The 25,867-nt window shown below is 35.3% G+C and overlaps 3 protein-coding genes across 3 annotated transcripts; 1 reads left to right on the forward strand and 2 right to left on the reverse strand.

Moving 5' to 3' along the window:
• The first annotated feature begins 558 nt into the window (after positions 1-558).
• On the forward strand, positions 559-2,524 carry LOC111727614 (olfactory receptor 4F6-like). Its single transcript, XM_023517578.1, has 2 exons — positions 559-563; positions 1,570-2,524. The coding sequence occupies exons 1-2, from the start codon at positions 559-561 to the stop codon at positions 2,522-2,524; spliced, it is 960 nt and encodes a 319-aa protein (XP_023373346.1).
• A 5,871-nt stretch (positions 2,525-8,395) lies between these two features.
• Positions 8,396-9,334, reverse strand: LOC100945288 (olfactory receptor 4K14-like). Its single transcript, XM_003797324.1, has one exon. The coding sequence runs from the start codon at positions 9,332-9,334 to the stop codon at positions 8,396-8,398; it is 939 nt and encodes a 312-aa protein (XP_003797372.1).
• Positions 9,335-15,915: 6,581 nt separating this feature from the next.
• On the reverse strand, positions 15,916-16,842 carry LOC100958938 (olfactory receptor 4N5). Its single transcript, XM_003797292.1, has one exon. It carries the CDS (start codon positions 16,840-16,842, stop codon positions 15,916-15,918), a length of 927 nt encoding a protein of 308 aa, XP_003797340.1.
• Positions 16,843-25,867: the final 9,025 nt, after the last annotated feature.

Here is a 25,867-nt window from a genome sequence, read left to right on the forward strand (position 1 = left end):
TGGCCATTTTTTGGTTGCAGCCATCATTGTTGTTTGGTGGGCCCCGGGCTGGGGATTTGAACCCGCCACCTTAGGTGTATGTGGCTGGCGCCTTAGCCACTTGAGTCACAGGCGCCGAGCCCAGTTATAATGATTTAAAGAACATGATCCAAAACAGTGATTACATTTGTGCCAATCTAATATTTAATATCTAGTTTTATCATTAACCATTAAATCTCCTAGAGCCAAGATTAGTGTTTTACCTCAAAACTTGACACATAGTTACTAATTCCTGGCACATAGTAAATACTCATTACAAATATTCATTGAATAGATAAATGAATGCATAACATTTTCAAAACATTGTATGGGTACTAATGAAGATTTTCTTTTTCTAATAACATATTTAAAAACACTTTAAATCCATTTTTTTTTATTTTTTTATTTCAGGCTCCTTTATTCCATGAATATTTATAGAACATCAACTATAGGCAAAACATAGACATATTCATTGAAGATAACAGTGGGACAAATATATCAATTTTATGAGGAAACAAAAGCATTATCTACAAATCAATTATGAGGTAAGTGTACTCATTACCACCACTAGTAAAGTTGAAGATCCTAGCTAGTACAATTATGATAACTTAAAAATCCCAATGGTTTGTAAAAAAAATACAAATTTCATACTTCCAAATTACCAAGTTACTTGCAAGTTACCAAAAACAATAGAAAAATTCAGCAATGTAGCTAACTTCAAAATAACTATACAAAATCAATTATATTCCTATATGAAAAAGAATTGCAAAATAATATTAGAAAAAGAAAGATAGCATTGTATCAGTAACCAAAATAGAAAGTACCTATCAATATAGCTTTAACAAGAGCTGTGCAGCCATCAAAAAAATGGAGATTTTACAGCATTTGTAATAACCTGGATGGAGGTGGAACACATTATTCTTAGTGAAGCATCACTGGAATGGAGAAGTAAGAATTCTAGGTATTCAACTTTGATATGAAGACAATTAATGACAATTGATGACATGGTGGGGCATGGGGGAAGGGGAGATCATACAGATAAGGAGCGAGGGAGTGTGGGCAAAAGAAAATGACTAATTCTCACACAAACTGGGTTTAATTTTGATCAACGTATATTACTTAAATATCAATTTTTAGTTCAACATACAATATGTTGTTTATCATATTGCATCCTTATTCATCAGTGAAATATGTTTGTAATTTCCCTTTTATAATAATATATTTTTTCTAATTTTACTATCAGGGTATCCAGACTAAGTAGAATGATTTTGAAGTATTTCTATTTCTACTGTTTATAAGACTTGGCACGATCTGCTATTTTTTAGAAATTATTTTTTACTTTCATTTATATATGTTAGTCGTCTATTTTTTTTAGACTTTGGTAAAAACATAATAAGGAAAAAATTTGTTTGCTATTTGTATTTTGTCTTGTGTATTCTGTAACAAACAAGTAGTAAATGATTATGTATTTAAAAAAAATTGCACAGCTCTTGTTAAATTCATTTCTTTTAGGTGAATTCCTTTGTTCTTATTTTGTTTTTTGTCTTTTAGGTCACACCGGACAAATCCAATGTATGAAGCAAATTACTCTGAGGTGTTTGAATTTGTATTGCTGGGACTTTCTACTTACAGACCAGTACAGCATTTCCTCCTTGCCATCTCGACAGTGTTTTATGTAATAATTGTTCTGGGAAACATTCTTGTTGTGCTTACAGTGACTTTTGACCTTCGTTTACATTCTCCTATGTACTTCCTGTTAGGAAACCTTTCATTTATTGATTTGTGCCTTTCTACTCTAACAGTTCCTAAGATGATTTCTGACCTGTACTCTGGACACAATACCATATCATTCCAAGGGTGTGTCATCCAGATATTTGTCCTTCACGTCCTGGGTGGATCTGAGATGGTGCTGCTCATAGTCATGGCACTGGACAGATATGTGGCCATATGCAGGCCACTCCACTACCTGACCATCATGAGCCCACGGTTATGCATTTTGCTTCTGTCTGGTGCTTGGGCTATTGGTCTCATTCACGCAGTGGCCCAGTTGGCTTTTGTTGTCTATTTGCCTTTTTGTGGTCCCAATGAAATAAATAGCTTTTACTGTGATCTTCCTTGGTTCATCAAACTCGCTTGCACAGATACCTATAGAACAGAATTTGTGGTTACTGCCAACAGTGGGTTCATATCCACAGGCACCTTCTTCTTACTGATTATCTCCTATATCTTCATCCTAGTTACTGTACAGAAACGCTCTTCAGCTGGTTTGTCCAAGGCCCTCTCAACTCTTTCAGCTCACATTATTGTGGTAATCTTGTTCTTTGGACCATGCGTCTTTATTTATATTTGGCCATTTCCCCCAGTACCAGGGGATAAGTTTGTTGCTGTTTTGGACTTTATGATTACACCCATTCTGAATCCTGCCATTTACACTCTGAGGAACAAAGACATGAAGATGGCAATGAAGAGACTGAGTGTTCAAGTCCTGAGTCTGAGGAAGATCTAAATAACTTACCTTACAGAAAGCACATGTGGTGCCTTCAGTAAGCACCACTGTAAACACAACTGTTTAATAAGTTATGCTATTTTAAGACAATTTGTTGTCCTTAATCCATGAGCTCAAAAACTCTGGGTAGCTTATTCCAAATTAATAACTAATAACATGCTTATATATTTAATAACTTTTTAGAGAATTTTCCATAGTTGTAAAACTTTGCATTATACTTTTTGTGTGGACCACATTTTGACTACTGCATAGAACAAACTAAATTTCTGTTTGTGAATTCCAATCCCCAACAATATTTACAAAGATATTGGTATACATGGGTAGTTTCCTCTCACTTTGGGTTGAAAAATATTTTGATCTAGTGAAAATAATTTGTACTTATCATAGTTACTTTTTCTAAGCACATTCACATTCTTTGTTGATTCAGGTTTATTGTTCTTTCTTTTCCTCTATTTTACTACTTTTGTTAACAAATGTACTGTTACATCAATATGAATCTTGAAGGAAAATTAATTTACTTAGTAAATTAAATATTGTTTAACAGTCATATAATCAGAAAATAATAAAATTAATAAAAGAATAGTTGAACAATTAGTAGTGCTGTGAATGCCATTTTGAGATCTGTTCACCAAGAGGGAAAGTTAGTCTTCCTTTCAAACTTAGGTTTACCCATGCTATTTAAATGTGTAGAGGCAATACAAAGTTAAGAATTTAGAACAAGCCTTCAATCAAAAAAAGTAGAACTAAACTGAGATTGAAAAAATGTTAATGATATTACCTCTGCTTTAATCTTGTTTAACAGTGGATCCAGTTCAAGTACGTGCACCATTCTATGTTCATCCAAGCAAACAATCTGTCATTTTAGACTTCAAGGCCTGGAAATTTGACCAGCACATAGAGGAATACAATGTTTTATAAACCTTACCTGTTCTAATTGAAATTGTATTCTTATATTGAAATGAAATTCATTTCCCTGTAACTTTCACGTTGCATTTCTCATTATATATTTGGAATTGTGCGTAATAAAATATCATTTATGTTACCCCACCTCTCATGTTTAAAAATAAATATGATCCTAGTATATCTTCCAGTTTTAAGGCTAGCTATTTGCTTCTGAGGTCAAACATATTGAATCTTAAATCTTTTTAGGAAAATTCTCCATCTTGAAATTTTCATAATAGAATGTTTTTAATTATAAGACAACTGGAATATCAGTTTAATTTTCTCATACCCAGTAAAGTCTTTAGCAACTGCTTGCTAGCATTATTCATTTTTTTTCAGAAGTTGAAAGAAGGGTACATATAGATTACAGAAGTTGCTTAGTCATGTGAACTGATATATCAGATGGTCCAGATTAACATTAGTGAAAAAGAGGAAAATTTATAGGACATTTATGAGAGTACTACAGACTATGTTACAATTTGTAAATGTTTTGAATATATTCTCTGAGAGGATACTGAGGGGATACTTTTGAGGTGGTGACCAATAACGTTAAGCAGTACATTTATGGCTGTTGTCTGTACCCAAGGGTTATAGCAGTTGAAAATTCTGCTGTGGAACTTGGTTCTCTAGTGACAAAGGAATAAAACTCTGGAATAGCCAAGGACAGAGAGTAGCACTTAACCATCACATTCAAAGTAGTCATAATAGTTTTAACAATTGGCATAATAGGCTGAATCATATTCCAACCCTCTTCCAAATTCAGCCTGGCTGAACATGGTGTGTCTTGGTGTGTGATATAAATAGATAGCTACCTAGGGAAGTAGGGGGTTTCTTGTTTTCTAGAACCAGATAGAAAATTGCTGTATATATATATTTTTAGACATTATTAGATTCAATTTTCTAATATAGCATTGCATTTACATTCATGAGTAATATTAGTGCTTAGTTTTCCTTTCTTATATTATCTTTCCCTGGTGTTGGTATGGGGGTAATCCTAGCCTCATATGAGTTAGGAAGGATCCCCTCTGCTTCTGTTTTTTGGAGGAAATTGTAAAGAATTGGTATCATTTCTTCCATAAATGTTTGGTAGAATTCATCAGTGAACCCTTCAGGGCCTGGTGCTTTCTGTTTTGGAGGGCTGCTAATCACATATTTAATTTGTTTAATAGATATAGGTCTGTTAATAAGATTGTCTGTTTCTTTTTATGTGCATTGTGGCAGATTACATTTTTCAAGGGATTTGTTCATGGGTTATCAAATTTGTGAGCATAGACTTTTTAATAATATTCCTTTATTATCTTTTAGTGTCCAGGTGTTATATAGTGACATCTCTGTTTTACTTCTAATGTTAATAATTTGTTTCTTCTCTTGCTTTTCCTTAGCCTGACTAGAAACATACTTGTTTTATCAATCTTTTCTAAGAAACAGCTTTTGGCTTTGTTGACTTTCTCTATTATAATGTTTCATTTTAATTGATTTCTGCTCTACTTTTTATTGTTTCTTTTCTTCTGATTATTTTGATTTAATGTTCCCTTTTATTCACTAGTTTTCTAAGGTGGGACTTCAGATGATTGATTTTAGACATTACTTCTTTTCTAATGAGTGTATATACACTCAATGCTATAAATTTCTAAGTACTGTTTGTGATGCATCCCAGGAATTTCAATAATTTGTATTCTCCTTTTAATTTAGTTAAAGTACTTTATAGTTTTAATTGGAATTTATTTCTTTGGCCTATGTGTTACTTAGAAGTGGGATTTTAATTTTAATTTTTTTTTGCAGTTTTTAGTCAGAGCTGGGTTTGAATCTGCCACCTCTGGTATATGGGGCCAGCACTCTACTCCTTTGAGCCACAGGCGCTGTCCTAGAAATGGGATTTTTAAATCTCCAAATAGTTTGAGATTTTTCAGCTATATTTTTGTTATTGATTTCTAATGCAATTCTATTGTGGTATAAAAATGATGTATTAAGTATAGAGAATAAATATCTTAACACAATCATTAAGTAAATGAGATGAGGGATATATTAACTAGTTCGATGTAAGCATTCCAAATTGTATATGAAATTGGTACATTGTGCCCCATAAATGCATTAATGTATACATGATCTATGTGTTTATGATTTAATAAAAAATAAAGATATTAGGAATAATTAAAAAAATAAAAAAATAAAAACATGCTTGTAATTTTCTATTCTTTTCAGTTTGTTAAGGTATGTTTTATGGCCCAGAATGTTTTCTAGGAACATTAGGAAATGTTCCATGTGAGCTTGAGAAGACTATACATTATTTTGCTTTTAGATGAAATAGTCTATAGATACCAATTATATCTGGTTGAATTGTTAAGTTTTTATGGTGGTGTTAATTTCAACTATGTCCTTACTGCTTTTCTGCCTGCTGAATATGTTCATTTCTGAGAGAGGATTTTTGAAATCTCCAACAATTATAGTGGATTCATCAATTTCTCCTTAGAGTTTTGCTTCACATATTTTGATACTCTGTTTCTAGGTGTAGAAGTTAAGAACTGCTAAGATTATTTGAGAAGTGACTTTTGTATCATTAAGTAAATGCCCCTCTTTTTCCCTGATAATTTTTCTTGCTCTGAAATCTGCTTTGTTTGAAAATAGTACAGACACCCTTGCTTTCATTTGATTAGTTTAGCTTAGTGTGTGTGTTTATGTGTGTATTCCTCCATCTTGTTACTTTTAAACCATTTGTGTCTTTGTGTTTACAGTGTGTTTCTTATAGATGAAATGCAATTGGGTCTAGTTTTATATCCACCCTATCTCTATTTTTTTTAATGGTGTATTTATACTATTATTTAAATTAATTACCCATGTAGCTGAATTAAAATTACATACAAGTTAATGTTTTCTATTTACTGCCCTTTTTGCTTTCTGCTAGCTTATGTGGTCCTGACTGAACCTTTTATGATTCTATTTTCTCTCCTTTGTTAGCAAATCGATTATACTTCTTTTTTTAAACTTAATTTTTTTTTCCTTTGGAGTTTGTAATATGCATTTACAACTCATACAAGTCTACTTTCAAATAACGCTATACCACTTCACAGGTTGTACAAGTATGTAATAACAAGGTATTCCTAATTCCTTACTCCTATCTCCGGTATCATTGCCAGCATTCATTTCACTTATACATAACTATAATCCTGCATATAGTACATAAACATAATAATAGAATACACAGCTATTATTATTATATGAACAGACTTTTATCTGTTATATCGATTAAGAATAAGAAAAATAAGTTTTTATTTAACTTTTATTTATTCTTTAATTCTCTTTATGTAGATCTAAGTTTCTGACCTATATCATTTTCCTTCTCTCTGAAGAACTTCTTTTAACCTTCCATGCTGGACAATTCTACTAGCAACAAATTCTCTCAATTTTCATTTGTCTAAGAAAGACTTTTTATTTGTCTAATAAAGTCTCACTGCATCACCCTGGGTAAAGTGCTATGGGATCCTAACTCACAGTAACCTCAAACACTTGAGCTCAAGCAATCAGCTTGCCTCAGCCTCCAGAGTAGCTGGGACTCCAGGCATCAGCCACCACACCTGGCTAGTTTTTCTGTTTTTGGTAGAGATGAAGATCTTGTTATAAGAGCTGACCTCAGGTGATCCACTCACCTCAGCCTCCAAGGTACTAGGATTACAAACATGAGCCAGGATGCCTCATGCTAGCCTAAGAAAGTTTTATTACTTCTTCACTTTTGTAGGATAATTTTGCAGGACATGGAATTTGGAGTTGATGGATTTAATGTCTACATCTGAGTCTTATTTTCTCAATTATAATTTTTTGGCAATGCTAAAAGAATGAAGGCAAAGCATACAATATAATGGCATAGACTAGGCAGTCAAGTTAAAAATATCTGCAATATTTTTGTTCTGTCATTTTTTGTGTAAATATTTTGTTCTCATATTAAGAAAAATAAAACTGTACACATCCCATCCTTTCAGTTTACGATTGTTATTGTTTTTTCTCATAAGTGAATTTTAATCATAATTTATTTATGGAGAAAGATAAGAAATATAATTAAAATGTGAATAATTTTTAATGCCAGACAATTTACCTATGTACACATTGACAAATAAATGATAGACATTTGAATGAAAAAAATGGCTTCCATTGATATATTAAAATATTTTGAATGGTTATCATATATTAACTGGCATACCATGTATTATAGTGTTAATAAATAACCAAGTAAAGCATGGTGTCTGCCTTAGGGAGATTGCATTTTTAAAATTTTACAAAAATGGTTAATAATTCAAAGTATAAATAATAGTCTCCAAGAATGAGATAACTAAAGGTAATCACTATAATTTATTTTAGTTTATTTTTAACTTTTATTAAGTTAGTTAAAACCAAGCAAAGAATAACCTTTACTGTTACTCCTTATTTTATTTTTTTTAAACCATTTTCATATCATCCTTTATTTACTTTTTCTCCATTAGTATTTGGGTAAGAAGCTAGAGTAAGAAAAAATAGTAATGTTTTACCTTTGGAGAAAAGGCAAGTGAGGATTAGAAGGTGTCAATACTACAGAAACATTATTTGTTTCCCGATGGGGTTCAGAGAAAATTCAAAATAATACTTCATTAAGGTGCAATCCATTAGAATGGATTGAATGAATTACAGGAATTTGTTTAATTTTGTTAATGTTATAGGCAGACTGATTAAGTAATTTTCTCATAATGGAGGATTATTAGTGTTTATAGTTCAGAAAAAATATTTCATGGTGTTTTGTTAGTTGACTAAGAAATGCTGAAATTTCCTGAACTTTATTAACCCCATTTGTGTAGGTGGAGCCAAAAATAACATGCAGGTATAAATTAAATATCCTGAATTCTGTATCTATTTTACAAAGTAAATATAGTCAACATCAAGTACTCCCATTGAAGCTTCTAAGCATTAAATATTAACATTAGAACCAGTGTAGTAGCTTCCGAATCTCTTCACAGCGTTTTTCATTTCTTTATTTCTCAGGGTATAAACGGCTGGATTTAGGAGAGGTGTAATAACAGAGTAGAAAACAGCAAGAAATTTGTCCACCCAGGTAATGCTGAGTGGCCATACATAGATGAAGATGCAGGGTCCAAAGAAGAGCACCACTACTATGATGTGAGCAGTGCAGGTAGACAGCGCCTTTGATGCCCCAGCTTTAGAGCTTTGTTGGACAGTGAGAAGAATATATGTGTAGGATATCAGCAACAGAATAAAGCAGGTCATTGCCACAACCCCACTGTCACTGTTCATTAATATTTCCAAGTTAGAGGAGTCTATGCAGGCAAGCTTGATGACCAGTGGTATATCACAGAAGAAACTGTCTATGTCCCTGGGACCACAGAATGGTAGCTGAACAATTATAACCATTTGACTCATGGCATGCACAAAGCCAATGGTCCAGGATGTCACCACCAGCCCAATACACTTTTGCAGACTCATAATGGTGGAGTAGTGGAGTGGTTTGCAGATTGCCACATAGCGGTCATATGCCATTATCACTAGAAGCACCATTTCACCCCCTCCAACAAAATGCACAAAGAGTATCTGGCACATGCAACCTTCAAAGGAAATGGTCTTGTTCTCTCTGAGAAAGTCTGTGATCATTTTAGGAGTGGTGACTGAAGAAAGCCACATATCAATGAAGGACAGGTTGGCCAAAAAGAAGTACATGGGAGAATGGAGATGGGAATCAGTGATGATTAAGATTACAATGACAATATTTCCAGATACAATGATCAGATAAAGCATAAAAAATATTATTAAGAGTAAGACTTGAATATCCCAAGAGTGGCAAAGTCCCAGAAGCAGAAAATCTGACACTGCAGATTGATTTCCTCTATCCATTTTTATTCAGTGTGTCCTCTAAAATTACCTGGAGAGAAGATCAGGTTAGCTGTTAGTGAGATGAGAAAGGATGCTTAATTTTTAGAATTTCATGTTCACTTTGAAATTTAGCATTTATATCTGAGAGTAAAATGTATACACATAAAATGTGAAGAAAGATATTGGTCCTACGTACATGGTATTATGCCTCAGAGAAGATAACTGCCTATAACTGGCCTTTCAAGAAGTGAGCCTGATGTTTATTGTAGCTGAATTCACAATTACCAAGATGTGGAAGCAACCTATGAACAAATTAATAAACTGTGCTATATGTACACAATGGAATACTATTCAGCCATAAAAATCTGGAGATTTTACATCTTTTGTAGTTACTTGGGTGGAATTGAAGCCCATTCTCCCTAGTAAAGTAAGACAAGTATGGAAAAGCAAGTATCCAATGTACTTAATACTAATGTGAAACAAACAGAAAACAACTACAATCCATACAAGAGAAAAAGACAAGTATATTCAAGTTGGAGGAGGGGGCAGGGAGGGGCAAAAGAGTAGGGAGAGCAGGAATGGTGAGCTATCACCTAATGTGTGCAGTGCGAGGGTATACAGCACACCCCCTACATGAGGGGCTTAACTACAACTTGAACTATACCTTAGAAAGGCAAATGATGTATCTTAATCATTTGTACCATCATATTAATCTGAAATAAAAAGGAAGAAGTAAGCCTGAGTGGGATTCTTATGCAAATCATGTATTTACTGAGAAGGTACTCTCACAAGACAGTGAGGAAATGAGAACAATGAAGCGAAAGACTAGAAATAGTGTTGCATCATCTGAAAAGTAGCCATTCCACTGGTTCTGTAAAATGAATCTGAGTGGGGAGCCACTACCAACCATTGCACTAAATAACTAGAAATTAAGTAATACACTTAGAAAGATGAAGTGATATTGAAATTCAATATAAATGACATGGTACAACATTACAATTTCTCTATATTTCTTCCATAAGGCAGCATAACATTGAACTTTTAGCTTATCCTTTTAAACTATTTGTTGGGACAATCTTTCAAAAAGAAACTACAAGAATGAATATCTGGCTTGATGATTTGGATGCAAAATCAGGCACAGAACTTATATAATTCATATCAATAATTACATGACATTCATTTAGTAAACTTAATGTATTAGAAAAAAATATGGACATCTAAAAAAATTCTTCTATCTGAAGGAAAAGGACACTAAAGTGCAACGAAACACACTGAAAACCTAAATCTCATTGATAAAAGTAAGTATGCAGACAAATTTAGAATGCGCTAATAATGTAATTGTGCATAAACTTCTCATAAATTTACTATGAGGACCAAGAGGCAACACTATTAAACATAGTAATAAGCACAATAATTTGTTAAGTAATAAGCAATAAAAAAGATGTAATTTGAGATATCAAAATGTAAGTGTGTGATGTTAAAGTGTAGACTTAGTTGTTTTTTCTTTTTTTTTTTTGAGACAAAAATCTCACTTTGTCACCCTTGGTAGAGTGCCATGGCATCTTAGCTCACAGCAACCTCAAACTCTTGGGCTCAAGTCATTCTCTTGCCTCAGCCTCCCAAGTAGCTGGGACTACAGGCACCTCCATAACGCACAGCTATTTTTAGAGACGAGGTCCGGCTCTGGCTCTGGTTCAGGCTGGTCTTAAACCTGGGAGCTCAGGCAATCTACCTGCCTTGGTCTCCCAGACTGCTAGGATTAAAGGCATGAGTCATTTTGCCTGGCCACTTGTAGACTTAGTTTTTTGCTTGTTTCTTTTATGATCAAAGTTAAGTTCTTATCAGTTTAAAATTACTTACTAGAACTAATAAGATATTATGATAACCACAAAGGAAAAACCTATAATAAATACACTAGAAACAAAAAGCAAGGAATTAAAGCCTGATACCAGAGAACAGAATCAACCTAAATGCTTATCCAGATGAACGGGTAAAGAAAATGTGGTGTGTAGACGCAATGAAATAGTATTCAGCCATAAAAGGGAATGAAATTGTGTACATTTGCAGCTAAATCAATGAACCTGGAGGATTATGTTAAGTGAAATAGACCAGTCACAGAAAGACACCACCACATGATCTCACTCATATGTGGATCTAAAAGAATTGATTTTATAGAAGTGAAGAATAGAACAGAAAATGGGGAGGGTTAAGGGAGGGGAGGAACGGGAGAGGTTAATAAAGGGGTACAAAGTTACATTTGACAGGAAGAGTAAGTTTTGCACATTTGACAGACTGTGCAAATAGAAATTATTAAGAGAATGAAGAGAGTCACATATCTGGATTTCATGGTGTAGTATCTCTCTTTTTCACAGAATAATCTTTTTCTTTTATCAACATGATGATAATAACTTTATGTAATTTCACTGAGAACTGTTAAGATCATATGTGTTTTATATAGAAACAGTTCTGGGCCATTGGCTATGCAGCTAAAATGTTAAGGGTAGAATTCTGTCTTCAGCATTGATAAGCTGCGTAGCTTTGGACAAGTTATTTACCCACTCTGAGTCTCAATTTCTTCATTTGTAATGTGGAATAGTATCAGCACCTGCTTTAAAAGGTTGGTTGTTTGGAGAATCCAAGCACATTTTTATTTATGTAAAATACTAACAACAGTACTTTGCAAAATGCTATAAAATGTGTTTGTTTAATAAATAATAATAGATATTAAAATTCAAGTTTGTTACTATAAATTATAGGCAAGGAAACTAAAGAATTTCATAAAAAATTTTAAAAAGAATAAGTTCTGTTGTACTATTAAACACAGTAGGATGCCTGTAGTAAGTAGCAATGTAGTGTATATTTCAAGATAGCCAAAAGAGAAGATTTTGCATTGAAATTTTACTGTTTACTCCATAAATATGTACAACTATAATGTGTCAATCATAATTTAATCAATAAAAAATACAAGCACTGAGCTGTCTTTATAAAAAAAATTACCTTCCATTATATAGAATGCTGAGAACTCTCTAGGCTTTGAAATATTATCATCTCCTTATAATTAAAGTTATAAAAAATTTATTCTCTCTTTATCTATCATTGACTACTCCTGTCTATCAGTATGTTTCTATCTAACTTTTCTGGGTAAGAATAAATTTACAGACACATATAGGAAAGTACATCTGTTGCTGTTAGTGCTTCACGTACATAATAAAGTTAAAACTTCAGTGATCACCACTTACCTCCAGATATAATATAATAATAATATTGCTTGTAATGTTGATTCTTAAGTAAATTAAGAGCTCTTCTCAAGCTGGATATCGGAAAAATAATTGCTTATGTCCCTTCACCATTTATTAGTTATCTTCCTTGGCATTGTTTCACTTTTTAAAATTCTCCTTTATCCATTGAAATCTCCAGGGTGGTACCAGTGAGGACAAATGAAATATGAAAACCATTATGCCATCATGAACATTACTTTCCACTTCCTTTATACTGAGAAATTAAAACATAACTAAAAATAAAAAGAAATGCATATAAAAAATTAGGTAAAGCACACATTTGCTGGGGAAAGGAGATACATGATAATAATCTTAAATTATAAATAAACGCATTCACCACAATAGAGATTATCTAATTTCTAAAGGTAATGTCCTGATTTTTTTTAACCTTAAAGATTTACGCTCCCTGAGAAACTTGACTAATCTGACCTTTATTTGAAAGGTAATTCCCTATGTAAATGAATCTTTCTAGGATAAGTTTTCTTTTCTTTTCTTTTTTTTTTTGAGATAGAGCCTCAAGCTGTTCCCCTGGGTAGAATGCCGTGGCATCACAGCTCACAGCAACCTCCAACTCCTGGGCTTAAGCGAGTGTCCTGCCTCTGCCTTCCAAGTAGCTGGGACCACAGGCGCCCACCACAGCGCCTGGCTATTTTTTGGTTGCAGCCATCATTGTTTTGGCAGGCCCAGGGTGGATTCGAACCTGCCACTTTAGGTGTATGTGGCTGGCGCCTTAGTCACTTGAGCCACAGGCGCCAAGCCGGATAAGTTTTCAATAACTAGTTCTATACCTATAGGGACAGGTGACAGAGAAGATAGCTAATAGCTATCATTTGTAAGTGACTTCCTTAAAATTTCCTCTTTATAATTTTTTAGAAAGGAACATATGTCTCTCATTAGTTATTTTAGTTGTTTTTTTATGGTCATTTTTGATAAAATATAAAACCTTGCTTTTCCTCTCCCTAACAAATTAAAAAAAAAATAACTATGTCTTTTAATGTCCACAAAATAAAATACTTAACAGTGGGATACTGTCCATTTAATGATATTTTTACTCCTCAAACCCTTTGGCCAGAATCTTGAGGATTCTGTTTTAAGTCAAATAGGAAACATTAGGTAGTTACTCTCCTTCTTAATGTCTTTCAATGGTTTCTTTTATAAATTTGAATAAATTGAGCTTATTATTGCCTACAATATTCTTTGTGATTTTTTCCTCTGCCAACATTTCCAATATCAATTCTTAACCATTTTCACCCTCACTAACTACACTCTAACTTTTCTGTTCCTCTTTTTGGTCTTCAAATGTACCAAGCTCATAAGTCTTTAGTCTTTACTTTTTTTTTTTTACTTGCTACAGAATACTATCTCTCTCTGACACTATGCTTTTTGTGTGTATATGTGTTGTTTTTTTAAAATTTTTTATAAATTTTAAAACTCTTTCTGATCCTATGTCAGACCTGGTCCAACATAATAGTTTTCCTGTTCCATTTTGATGTCGGAAGACATTCTACGTAGTGCAACTCAAGAGAGTATGCAGCACCAGAGAACAAAGTGAAGAATGTTAGTGAGTATGTTGACAGTAAATGCAAAGAACTTTATATACGGGGAAGAAATGTGGCCATAGATGAGAGAACAGTAGGTCTCAAAGGAAGGATTCAATTCAAGTGCTACAATTTGAAGAAGCCTACAAATTAGGGCCTACAAATTTTTTGCCTGTGTGATTCAGAAAATGGTTATGTGCTGAAACATTCCCTACTATGGCAAGACAACAACAGAGAGTCTTATTTGTTCTGATTTGCCAACTACATCTCAAATAGTGATTAATTTGCTGCAAGTTTTGCAACCACATATGTGTGTTCAGGCTATCAGCTATGCCGACAGGTTCTACACAAGCCCTTAACTAGCTTAGGAATTCCATACAATGACAATACATATAACAGGAACACTCATGACTTCTAGGAAGGATTTTTCCAAGTGATCTGAAAAAAAGAAACTTTAGGAATATGAATTATATGCCTATCAATGTGACATGAAAATCATGTGCTTCTCATTCCATGACAAGAGGTTAGTGACAGTACTGAGGACAGTCTTTGTCCCTCAAACACAGTTGACTACTGGTTTTAGGAGAAAACAACCTGTTTAATTTGAAAAACTGAGAGCTAGTTTTAGAGTACACAGAGTTTATGGGAAGAGCGGACAGAACTGATCAGTGCTGTGGATGTTACAGATTTAGGAGGAGGTCCTACAAATGGTGGAAAATATTTCTTTTCTGAGTGATGGAAGTTGCCGTTGTGAACAGCTACATCCTTTACTCATTAGATAAGCAGAAGAATGGAGAAAAAGTACAGACATGCCTTTCTTTTTTTTTTTTTTTTGAGACGGAGCCTCAAGCTATTCCCCTGGGTAGAGTGCCATGGCATCACGCTTACAGCAACCTCCAACTCCTGGACTCAAGCGAGTCTCCTGCCTCAGCCTCCCAAGTAGCTGGGACCACAGGAGCCCGCCACAACGCCTGGCCATTTTTTTTTTTTTTTGGTTGCAGCCGTCATTGTTGTCTGTCGGGCCCGGGCTGGGGATTCGAACCCGCCACCTTAGGTGTATGTGACTGGTGCCTTAGCCGCCACAGGCGCCGAGCCAGACATGCCTTTCTTAAGGAGAAATCTCATCACCCAGCTTGTGAGCAATATGAGAAACAGAAACTCAAGAAAGGGGGAAGACCATCAGCTTCTGGCACTGAGGAAAGGCTAAATGGGAAGATGGATTTTATAATGCAAAATGAAAAAAAATCAACAAAAGATTGCATGGTTTGCACAAGAAATGAGAATGGTGGAATGAAAGAAATAATTTTCTACTATGAGAAAAGCAAGAGGAAGCCTGGACTTCGTACTGGAAATTGCTTGAAGAAGTATCACACTCAAAAAATTATAAACAAAAACACTTTATTTTATGTAATATAAAATAGATAACAGGATCATCAGGAGAGTTCATATTTATGTTTTTCTATTTTAAAACTGTAGCATAATTATAAGTAATCTTCCAACGTGTTTCCTGTCCCAAATAAATAAGAGCTAGGGGAGAAAAATTGGGGTGGCAGAAAAATTGGACTGGAAAGGGTAGTTCAACTTATCATTATTCACTTGAATATAAGCCTGAAAGACCTGGACTCTCGGTGATCTTATTCACATGTCTAGAATAGTAGCTGAACATTGACAGTGCTTAATAAATGACACATTTGCTAAGTGACTGACCAAGGCATGAATGAAGAAAATATTTAACTTCTTCAAATGGACTTTTCCCTTTCTTGTTCTTCTAATTGTTCTCTTCCATTCAGCAAACTCTGTGCTGACCTAACAACTTCCTTATGGAAGCTTTCACTTCCTGGTTGCGAAGCGTATAAATCATAGGGTTCATCAAAGGGAAGATGACTGTGTGGAAGAGGGAGACCACCTTGTCAGCCGGGAAAGCCCGGAAGGGGCGTGTGTAGATGAAGATGGCAGGTCCAAACATGAGGAACACGATGATAATGTGGGTGGTGCATGTGGAGATTGCCTTGTTCTTCCCTTCTGAGGAGTGCCCCTTCACGCGGCAGAGGATGACGGTGTAGGAGGCCAGAAGCCCCAGGAAACACAGGAGGCTGAGCAGGCCGCTGTTGGAGACCATCAGGAGCTCCACCACGAAGGTGTCAGTGCAGGCCAGCTTGATGACCTGCGGGACGTCGCAGAAGAAGTTATCCAGCTGGTTTGGACCACAGAAAGGCAAGTGCAGGATAAGGGCCACTTGTACAATGGAGTGGGCAAAGCCTCCAAGCCACAGCGCCAGCAACAAGGCATAGCAGGTTCTGGGGCTCATGAGAGCGGAATAGTGTAAGGGCCTGCAGATGGCTATGTAGCGGTCAAAGGCCATCACAACAAGAAGGAACATCTCCCCTGCGCCGAGAAAATGCAAGAAGAAGAGCTGAGTGATGCAACCTCGGTAGGAGATCACCTTCTTGTCAGAGAGGAAGTCCGCCAGCATCCTCGGAGCCACGATGAAGGAGTAGGAGGCATCCAGGAAGGCCAGGTTGCCCAGGAAGAAATAGAGAGGAGCAGTGAGGCCAGGGTCTGACCTTATGGTGAGGATGATGAGGAAATTTCCAGGGAGGATGATGAGGTAGAAAATTAAGACAAGCGCAAAGACCAGGAGTTGAGCATTTTGAGACTGGGTCAGACCAAGGAGGATGAATTCTGTTACCACTGTGCTGTTTTCTACCTCCATCACCTCACTCTGCAGAAAAAAATAAAGCAAAATGTTATATGTTAAATGTTATATGTTAAATGCCTTTTCCTCTGTTTCATAGTTCCTCTTCAGATTAAAAACGTTATTTGCTACAACCAACCTTCCCTAGTTAAAACAACTTATGCTCCACAACTCACCTGTCCCCAGGTTAACCTCTCTCTGCTTCATTGTTCTGATTTTTCACTAAGATACTGTTTTTCTACTTACACTCTCATTCCCATTTAACCATGTCCTTCTAGATAACTGGAGTCCTGTGGGACTATAGGGATGAGGGATGCTAGACATTTACTGATTAAAGTAAAACTTAACTCAAGGTTGTGTGTTTTGTTTGTTTATTTTTATGGCAGTAGTGGCAATGTTTCTTCTGTAATTTAGATTAGTTGCTGAGTTTTTAGTACCTTCTCTTCATTGGCACAAAACAAACTGCTTGCGAGGTTACTTCTCTCCTTCAGTTCCTATAGACTCTTTCCTGCCTGGTTGTAACCTATCTGCCTGGTCTCCAAATTTGTGCCTTGTTAGTTCTCATCACATGGTTCTGCTTTGGTGCCCTTTTGGTACCTTTTACTTCAATCTCATTACCAGGCTTTCAAGCAAGATTTCTCCTAATTTTTCTGGATTTAACTTTGTCTAAATAAGAATTCTATTCATGTTGGAAAAATCCAGAATTAAGGTTTAGTGTATACTAGTCTCCAAAATAAGATGGGCTTATGCCAGGGGGTACACAAGTTAATCCACTGGGGTGCATAAAAATAATGAAATTTCTCTCTGTAATACTGTAAGGTATGTTTTAAAAATTATACATTTGTGATTATTTTCTAATTTTTATGTTAATATAGAAAGACAAACATCTTTTTTTCTTTTTCTTTTTTTTTTTTTTTTTGAGACAGAGCCTCAAGCTGTCCCCCTGGATAGAGTGCCATGGCATCACAGCTCACAGCAACCTCCAACTCCTGGGCTCAAGCGAATCTCCTGCCTCTGCCTCCCAAGTAGCTGGGACCACAGGTGTTCGCCACAACGCCTGGTTATTTTTTGGTTGCAGCCATCATTGTTATTTGGCGGGCCCAGGCTGGATTCAAACCCGCCACCTTAGGTGTATGTGGCTGGTGTCTTAGCCACTTGAGCCACAGGCACCAAGCTGAAAGACAAATATCTTATAAATAAATGCTCAAATACTATGCAGTTCACTCTTGAATGATTTACAAGATGAAATATTGCTAATGATAAGAAAAAACTATAACATATATAAACGCTAGTCTTGATGTTTGATTATATGTTACACTTATTTTTCAGAAGTGTTATGGATACAGAAGAATGCAATTTGGTAACAAAAAAGGGGTGAAGTACTGATGCATGTTACAACATAGCTGTTATGGACAAGGAGCCAATCCCAAAAGAATACATATTATTTGGTTCAATTTATGAAAAATGTCTAGAAAGAAAAATTTATAGAGGCAGAAAGAAGCAGAATAATGGTTGCCTAGGTCTAGAGGTGGGATGGAGATTGACATAATGAATATGTGGTATCTTTCTGGTGTGATGAAAATGTTCTAGAACTATATCATGTTCATAGTTCCACAATTCTAAATACACTTAGAACTATCCAATTGTATATTTTATTTTAAATGATGAATTTTATGATCTGTTGACTGTATTTCAATATCTGTCTTAAAAAAAAAAAACAACAATGCCATTGAATGTTGGGGGAGGGAGAATGGCAAGGGATAAATTCCTAATTGGAATTTGACAGAAACTATTAATGACATCCCCAGAAAGAAGAGCTAGAAGGAGAGATACTAGGAAAAGGACAAAGAAAAATCAGCTACATAAGAACTCATGGGAAATTTAGGCAATACGTTGGTATTTTATAGCAGGGCAATCAGGAAATAGTAGGACATTTGTTTTATTTGCTTACTGGCATTTGTCACTGTCAGCCAAATGTTGTGGCGCAAGTATGCACAACACATGAGCACATATTTGTGCATGCAAATACACATTCACATCCGTATAAACGTGTACATGGTGAGTGTAAGAAAATTCAAATTGGAAAAAAGACCACTTTGGTCCCCTTCAAATCATAATAGCTTGGAACTCCCTTTTCTCTTTGACCCGTGTAAATACCTATTGTCTACACATTCATACTCACTCTGCCTACAGAAACCAGTGCTTAGAAAGGCAACCAAAGCTCCCTCTCCTATTCTTACACTGTGTGCACTGCAGGAGCATGCTTATAGTTAGCTTGTGCTCTTTCAGGCTGACGATGCCGAGACACAGGTAGCACCTGAGAGCTACTTTCTCCCCATCTCCCTTTGCTTTTATTTCCTACTATCTTCTTCTAGTCATTGTTACCGGACATGGACAAATTTTTTATTCCAGTAAGATAAGGCAAAGAAGCACTGTATTCATAGGCCAATAAAGAAGCCTAAATGATTTTCAGTATCTGTAATCCTTCTTCTTACCTCAACTGATAGAAAAACTCACCTGGTGCTGAAGATGCACAGAGAGGGTTCCCACACCTCTCCCCTCCTCAGAGTGCAGACCGACAAGCAACACTGTGCATGTCTGGACTCCAGACTGCCCCCACTCCAGCTCCTGAAGCCCAGTGTTAGGGGGCCTGATCACCATCCTAGCAGCTCATTCTAGCATCCTCCCCCATTCATATACTCTTGCTTCTTTCTTATTTCTCATCATTTCATATTCTCTTTCTGCTAATTCTGCCTTCATACACTCGTTTTATAAACTTATATATATTTTTTAAAAGTTTGCTTTTAGCTTTTTGGTTTTCTGTTACTTTCTCTTGTTTTTCTTCCAAATCCCTTGCTTTTCCTGTCTCTTTTCTTCCTTCTCATTCCCTTTCTCCTTTCTCTCTTTCACTTTGTTCTCTACATATGTCCTACTCAGTGTACTCAGTGTCTACCCTTCCATTGATTGTACCCACTCTAAGGTACAAGGAGCACACACAGTAGGTAGGTGCTTCCCATGTAATCCATCTGAATGCATTTTTCTATAGGCTGAAAATGCTTTCCTCCTTCTCCAGTTTTCTTCTTAAACATTATTCTCTTTGAAGTGTACTCAGTCTGAATCACTCAGTAATTACACCACATTTTCTTACATATTTTGTCATTTTTAACTCATCTGATAAAACTGATAAAAATATAACTAACTGATAAAAGTATAGTGACTTAACTTTGTGCTGTAAAATGTATCACTGGTTTGGGAACCATTCTGCCTTGCTGAGTTTTTGTACCTGCAACTGGGGAACTGTATATAGGCAAGTTATTTAGTCTCTTGATACCTATATTTTGCATTTATAGAAGAGAAGTAATAATTCTATTCTTTTTACTCCACAGGGTAGGCAGTGATTTTCAACTCATGTTGAAAATCTCTAAGATGAGAGCATCTTAGATGTGCTTCAGAAAATTTCAAAGATCATTAAGTTATTTGTGAAAGAAGTTCAAAGCATGGTATTTCTCTCTCCTTCCTTTCTTCCTCCCTTTCTCTCTCTCTCTCTCTCTCTCTCTCATCTCACTCTGTGCCCTGGGTAGAGTGCCATAGTGTTATAGCTCACACCAACCTCAAACTTTGGGCTCAAGTGATCCTTTTGCCTCAGCCTCCTCCCAAGTAGCTGGGACTACAGGTTCCTGCCATAATGCCTGGATAGTTTTTTTCTGTTTTTAGTAGAAATAGGGTCTCTTGCTCAGGCTTGAACTCCTAAGCTCAAGTAATCCTCTGGCCTTGGCCTCCCAGAGTGCTAGGATTACAGGTGTGAGCTGCTGTGCCCGGCCATATTCTTTTCTTTTCTTTTCTTTCTTTCTTTCTTTCTTTCTTTCTTTTTTTTTCCTTTTTGAGTATGCCATGGAAGTCTAACTACAGATTCAAGTGCATCATGAGATTAAAAAAATAAAGGGTTGAAAACACTGAATTAGACAGAGATTATGAAGATCAAATGAGATGATTAGAAGCTAATCCATGTCTGCTTGTACTGAACTAAGAAAACAAGCATTCGGTTATTAAATAAATTCTAGTAAAAAATGATAAATAGACATTATGTCAGTAGGTGTTTTGTTACCATCTTGAGATTAATCCCAGGGAAGATTATTACTACTTAAATCTGAATGGCTTTCAGGGTAAAAAGTTGTGAGGGTTTTAGGAAGGGTCTGGTGTCATAAAATTTTCTCATCTAATTCAGCCAGGGTTTGCGAATCAAGTCTTTCTTGTTTTAGGATCCCTAACTTTGTGTTGCTGGATCATGTACAGGAGAAGAAACATATGCCAGCTGAGAGTGGGAGCCAGGAGGTTTGCAAACTTGTGAAGTCAATACAGTTGGTTTCCCTGAGACTCCACTTACCTTTTTTGACTGATAGTGACTCTTGATCTCTTCCCCCCCTTTACCTTTGGTTTAGGTATGATGTTCAAATTAAAATCCAGATGGTGAATCTCCCTAAGCCATTGGTATTTTTATTTTTGTGTAAATGTGAAATTTAAAGTTTCAGCACCTTTAAAATAATACTAGGCATCAGACAAGGCGTGAGGTTTACTTGAGAAACAAAGTAGAAAGTGCCATATGTCCAGATTTAGAACTCACCCTCACTCAGTTTCTGTAGCATTATTCTGTTCTCATAAATTTCAAGGCAGCAGATGTCCCAAATAGTATGACTTTCCCCTAATTTCTTCTTTTTCTCTATTTTATTCAAATATAAAAAATTATTTAAAATTTCACCTGTCCGTGAGTCCAATGCTGCTCTAAAACTGATGTCTATCCTTTCTATCTGATAAAAGGAAGATTAACTGATCATTCCAGAATTTGTGCTTAAATATATGCACTCGTGTTAGAATATTATAGATTCTGAAATCTCCTTTGTTAATATATGGTGCAATAGAGGATGTGTTTGGGGGTTTTACAGCTACCTGAAGTCTGCAGAGGTTTACCGATGGGAATTATTAGACTGTCAACTAGAATTTGACAAAAACAAAAGAGATGAAAATATTTAAAAAATTGAATATTCTAAACACATGCCAGTGAAATCCCCACTGAATCTTACTTGGGTTTGGGATTTAACATTTTATCAGTAATAGTGACAATGGAATGACTCATATGTTTACTAGGCATAATGAAAGTAGCAGGCCTGGAGAGCCTATTTTAGTTCTTGTTATAGTATCCACATAAATGATAAGGAACCACTGCTGTTTTTTATAAGAAATTAAATAATGAGACAAAGTCAATGGTCAGGATGTTAACATGTGCATATTTTGGGTGCAGAAGAGTTAGAGAATATATGTATTATGCTCAAAAATATTTTTTAGGGATAGTCTTCAAATAAGAGAATTTTAGAGTGTCTTGTATGCCACTTTCTCTAGTAGTGTTCTTCTCAAATAATAGTGTTTTTTTTCTTTGAATATGTGGTTCCTGAATTCTGCTATAGCAAAATGAAAACCTTTCCATTTTAAATTAAAGAACATAAAATATGTAATCACATGAATATCTACATAATTTAACTTTTTGTAATACATTAAAAAGATGGCTCTGAGTCACATTAAAATTAAAATATCAAACTTACATGTGAGTCACATTAAAATTAAAATATCAAACTTAAATCTTATAAAATAAACATAATACACAGTCAAGTATACTTTCATTCATATTTATGTGCAGGTCAGCCAGAGATGCAGAGGGAGATGTTGAAAAGTGGAAAAAGTAAAGAGATGGAAATAATGTTTTTAGCAGTTTTTTTCTTTTTTCTTTTCTTTTTTTTTTTTGAGACAGAGCCTCAAGCTGTCCCCCTGGGTAGAATGCCATGGCATTACAGCTCACAGCAACCTCCAACTCCTGGGCTCACGCGAGTCTCCTGCCTCCACCTCCCAAGTAGCTGGAACCACAGGCACCCGCCACAATGCCCGGCTATTTTTTGGTTGCAGCCGTCATTGTTGTTTGGCGGGTCCGGGCTGGGGATTCGAACCCGCCACCTTAGGTGTACGTGGCTGGCGCCTTAGCCGGTTGAGCTATAGGCACCGAGCCCAGTTTTTTTGTTATTACAATCTATGTTGCAATTTTAAACAGATGTTATTTTCCTTTGGTGAAAGTATATCTGTAGGGTAAATTCCCAGACAGACAGAAAGTTAAAAGAGAGAACAGAGGAAACAAATGGAAAGACATACATAAAAAAATAGAAGATAAAATGAAGAGAAAGAGAAACAATACCCACAGAGACGCATGTACCACAAAGCCATATATACACTATAGAAAAAAGAGGAAAAGGGGAGAGACATAGAAATATATGTATTCTAAATAAATATATTTCCTACCTGAAAGGAATGCAAAGTCCTTAGTGTTTTACATTTTATTATAGTTTTATTTTACCCAATTATAAACTTCTTAGGGGTGTCATATATCAATATTTACCATAATGCTTTAGAATTAGTTAAAAATAATAATGAATAGATGCACCTCTGATTAACTTGAAGTAGCTTACTAAACGAGGTATCCTGTCAGGGTGAAAATACCAAAAGACTAAAGACAAGATTGTAGCCCTGGCTCTAACCATAATAGTTCTGTTTCTTGGGGACATGTCACAAACTTCCTCAGATATTTCCTCTTATAAAAGAATGGAAATATGTTTTTTTTTTTTTTACAGAAAGTTTTAATGGCTTATAATTTGGAAAATTTATTTTATGGGTTAACAATTGGGCACCGATTGTGATATACAAGATCTTGGCTTTAGGGATTTGGCATCCTAGTAGAGAAAGCCAGCAAAGAGCAAAGAAAACAGGCAGTAAAACACCCGAACATGAAAGAATGTTATAGAGTAGTGTGTTTGAGAGTGAATGGGGATAAGAGGGGGGCAACTTTAGATTGGGTTGTTAGAAAAGGTCTTTCTGAAGAGTTCCAAATCATGAAGGAAGAGCATTCCAAGTCTTGATGAACAAGGATAGAGGGTAGAGCTGGTGCCTTAAGGAACAAAAAGAAGACCATGGTGGTGAGAGTGGTGGGCATGTGGAGGGAAAGTATAAGGCAACCCCAGAGAGGTAGGCAGAGGCTGCTCCGGGGATATTACTCGGTCATTATTCTCAGTGTGCAACCATAATGCAAACAGTTCAAGTCTGAAAGTCATTCTAGTTATTAGGTAGAGAAGGAATCTGAGGGAGGCGAGTATGGAAGCAAGGAGAACAGTAGAGATTTTGCAGTTTCAAGCACAGGAGGTGGTAGTAGAAAGAATTAAGAGAAACTGACATGCATTTTGATGGTAGTGACATTAGGACATGATGTTTGAAAGGAAGAATCAGAAATAACTCCTAAAATTTTGGATGAAATAACCATTTATAGCAGTGCAATTTAATAATATGGCGAGGCCTTAGATCAAGTGAGGTGAACCATTAGAAAGAAACTATGCTGTTTTAACATATCCATTTAATTTTTACATAGGAAATATTATTTTCATGGTTAAGCATTTTTTAAAGTAGAAAAAATAAATATAGCACAGTGAAAAGTCTTTACATCCCAGTCCCCTTTATGTAATGGAGGAAATTGTGAAATTTTTGTGCAAATTTTTAAAAATGTAACTATGTAGTGGATACATAAATAAATTTTGTATTTTGTATTTTTCGTCTCTTAAAAACAAAACAGTTCCTTCTTAGAGCCTCCCTCTTCTTGTGCTGTATCACACACAGATAAAAGTAACCATTTGATGTTGTCAACATTCTACCTAGAAAATTCCTGAGCCATATCTTAAATAAAAGTGTACATTTTTTAACTTGCCATATTAATTTGGGTGACAGCATTGGCAAACATTTCACTATAACAGAGAATGCTTTCTTCCACCCTCCCATTAGCAAGTTCCTAGCTCCTCTAGCCCCACTAATCACTTCCTCAATGGCCTTCATGCTTCTGCCCGCTGCTTGGCCCCATAGTCAATGACATATATTTTTGGTTTTTGTTACAGCATTATCCTAGTACTGATGCCTATTCCGGTGCCTATTTCTATTACAATCATTTATAAGTGATTAAAGATATATTCACGTGAAGAAGTCCATTTCCCCAATTCCTTCCATCTGGCTGGTTTTGTGACTTAATTAGACCAATGGAAGTGTTTTGTATCATAGATTTCTCCTGTCTCTACGTGGTGAATTCTTGGTAATGTGACGATGCCATTCCTACAATCCAAAAGTGAATTTTGTTTCTCTATTCTCTTGAAGTTTAACTGGCTTTGTGACAGCTGTGATTAATAGAATGATGTGGAAGGGGCATTCTTGAAGTTTCAAGCTTAGGCATTAGTATCATTGAGCAAGCAAATAATGAGATTTCTATTAAGCCCAGACATCCAGAGTTCCCTTCCCCTAGATCTCCTTTGACCTTGGAGAATATAATCAGACACTGCCTATAAGAATTTATAGCTGAATAGAAACTCTCCCAGGGGTATATACAAGAGGTGTTTGGTAAAGAAACAAAACAAGAAGATATTGCTCTAGAATAAATAATGCGTGTATCATTTCTACAATGTGCATTTTTTTTCTTTTCTTGCCAAGACCAATTAAAAGATACTATTCCAAATACTATTTTAAATCACTTTGTTGCTTTTGACATTTTTTAATCAATATTCTTTTTTATTATATGAAAAATCATTTACAAATGATAAGACATAAATCTTAAGTGCATAGATTCAAGTATTTTATTTTTTTATGTACACAACTGTGAAATCACCACATTTATTAAATTACAAAATATTTTCTCTTAACTTGAAATTTCCTTGGACCTTTTATAGTAAATACCTCTAAAGATAACAACTATTCTCATTTCTATCACTAAATATTGGTTTTATCTATTTTTGAATTTTATTTAAATAAAATCTCATTTACTCTTTTGAGTGAATTATTATATTCTATTTAATATAATAATGGGTTGGAAATATCTGTGTTTTGTTTAACGTACCAGTTTTATTTTTGTTCTTGAGAAGTGTCTCACAGTGTGAATCTACTCTAATCCCATGTTGGTGGCTACTTCCCAGGTGACCAA

Source organism: Otolemur garnettii, unplaced genomic scaffold, assembly GCF_000181295.1.
Source record: "Otolemur garnettii isolate 467f Iridium unplaced genomic scaffold, OtoGar3 scaffold00114, whole genome shotgun sequence".
In the NCBI taxonomy this organism is placed as follows: domain Eukaryota; kingdom Metazoa; phylum Chordata; class Mammalia; order Primates; family Galagidae; genus Otolemur; species Otolemur garnettii.

What these genes read in the sequence shown, in the direction of transcription:
- LOC100945288 (XM_003797324.1), bottom strand. Translation starts at nt 9,334, where the DNA reads ATGGATAGAGGAAATCAATCTGCAGTGTCAGATTTTCTGCTTCTGGGA.
- LOC100958938 (XM_003797292.1), bottom strand. Translation starts at nt 16,842, where the DNA reads ATGGAGGTAGAAAACAGCACAGTGGTAACAGAATTCATCCTCCTTGGT.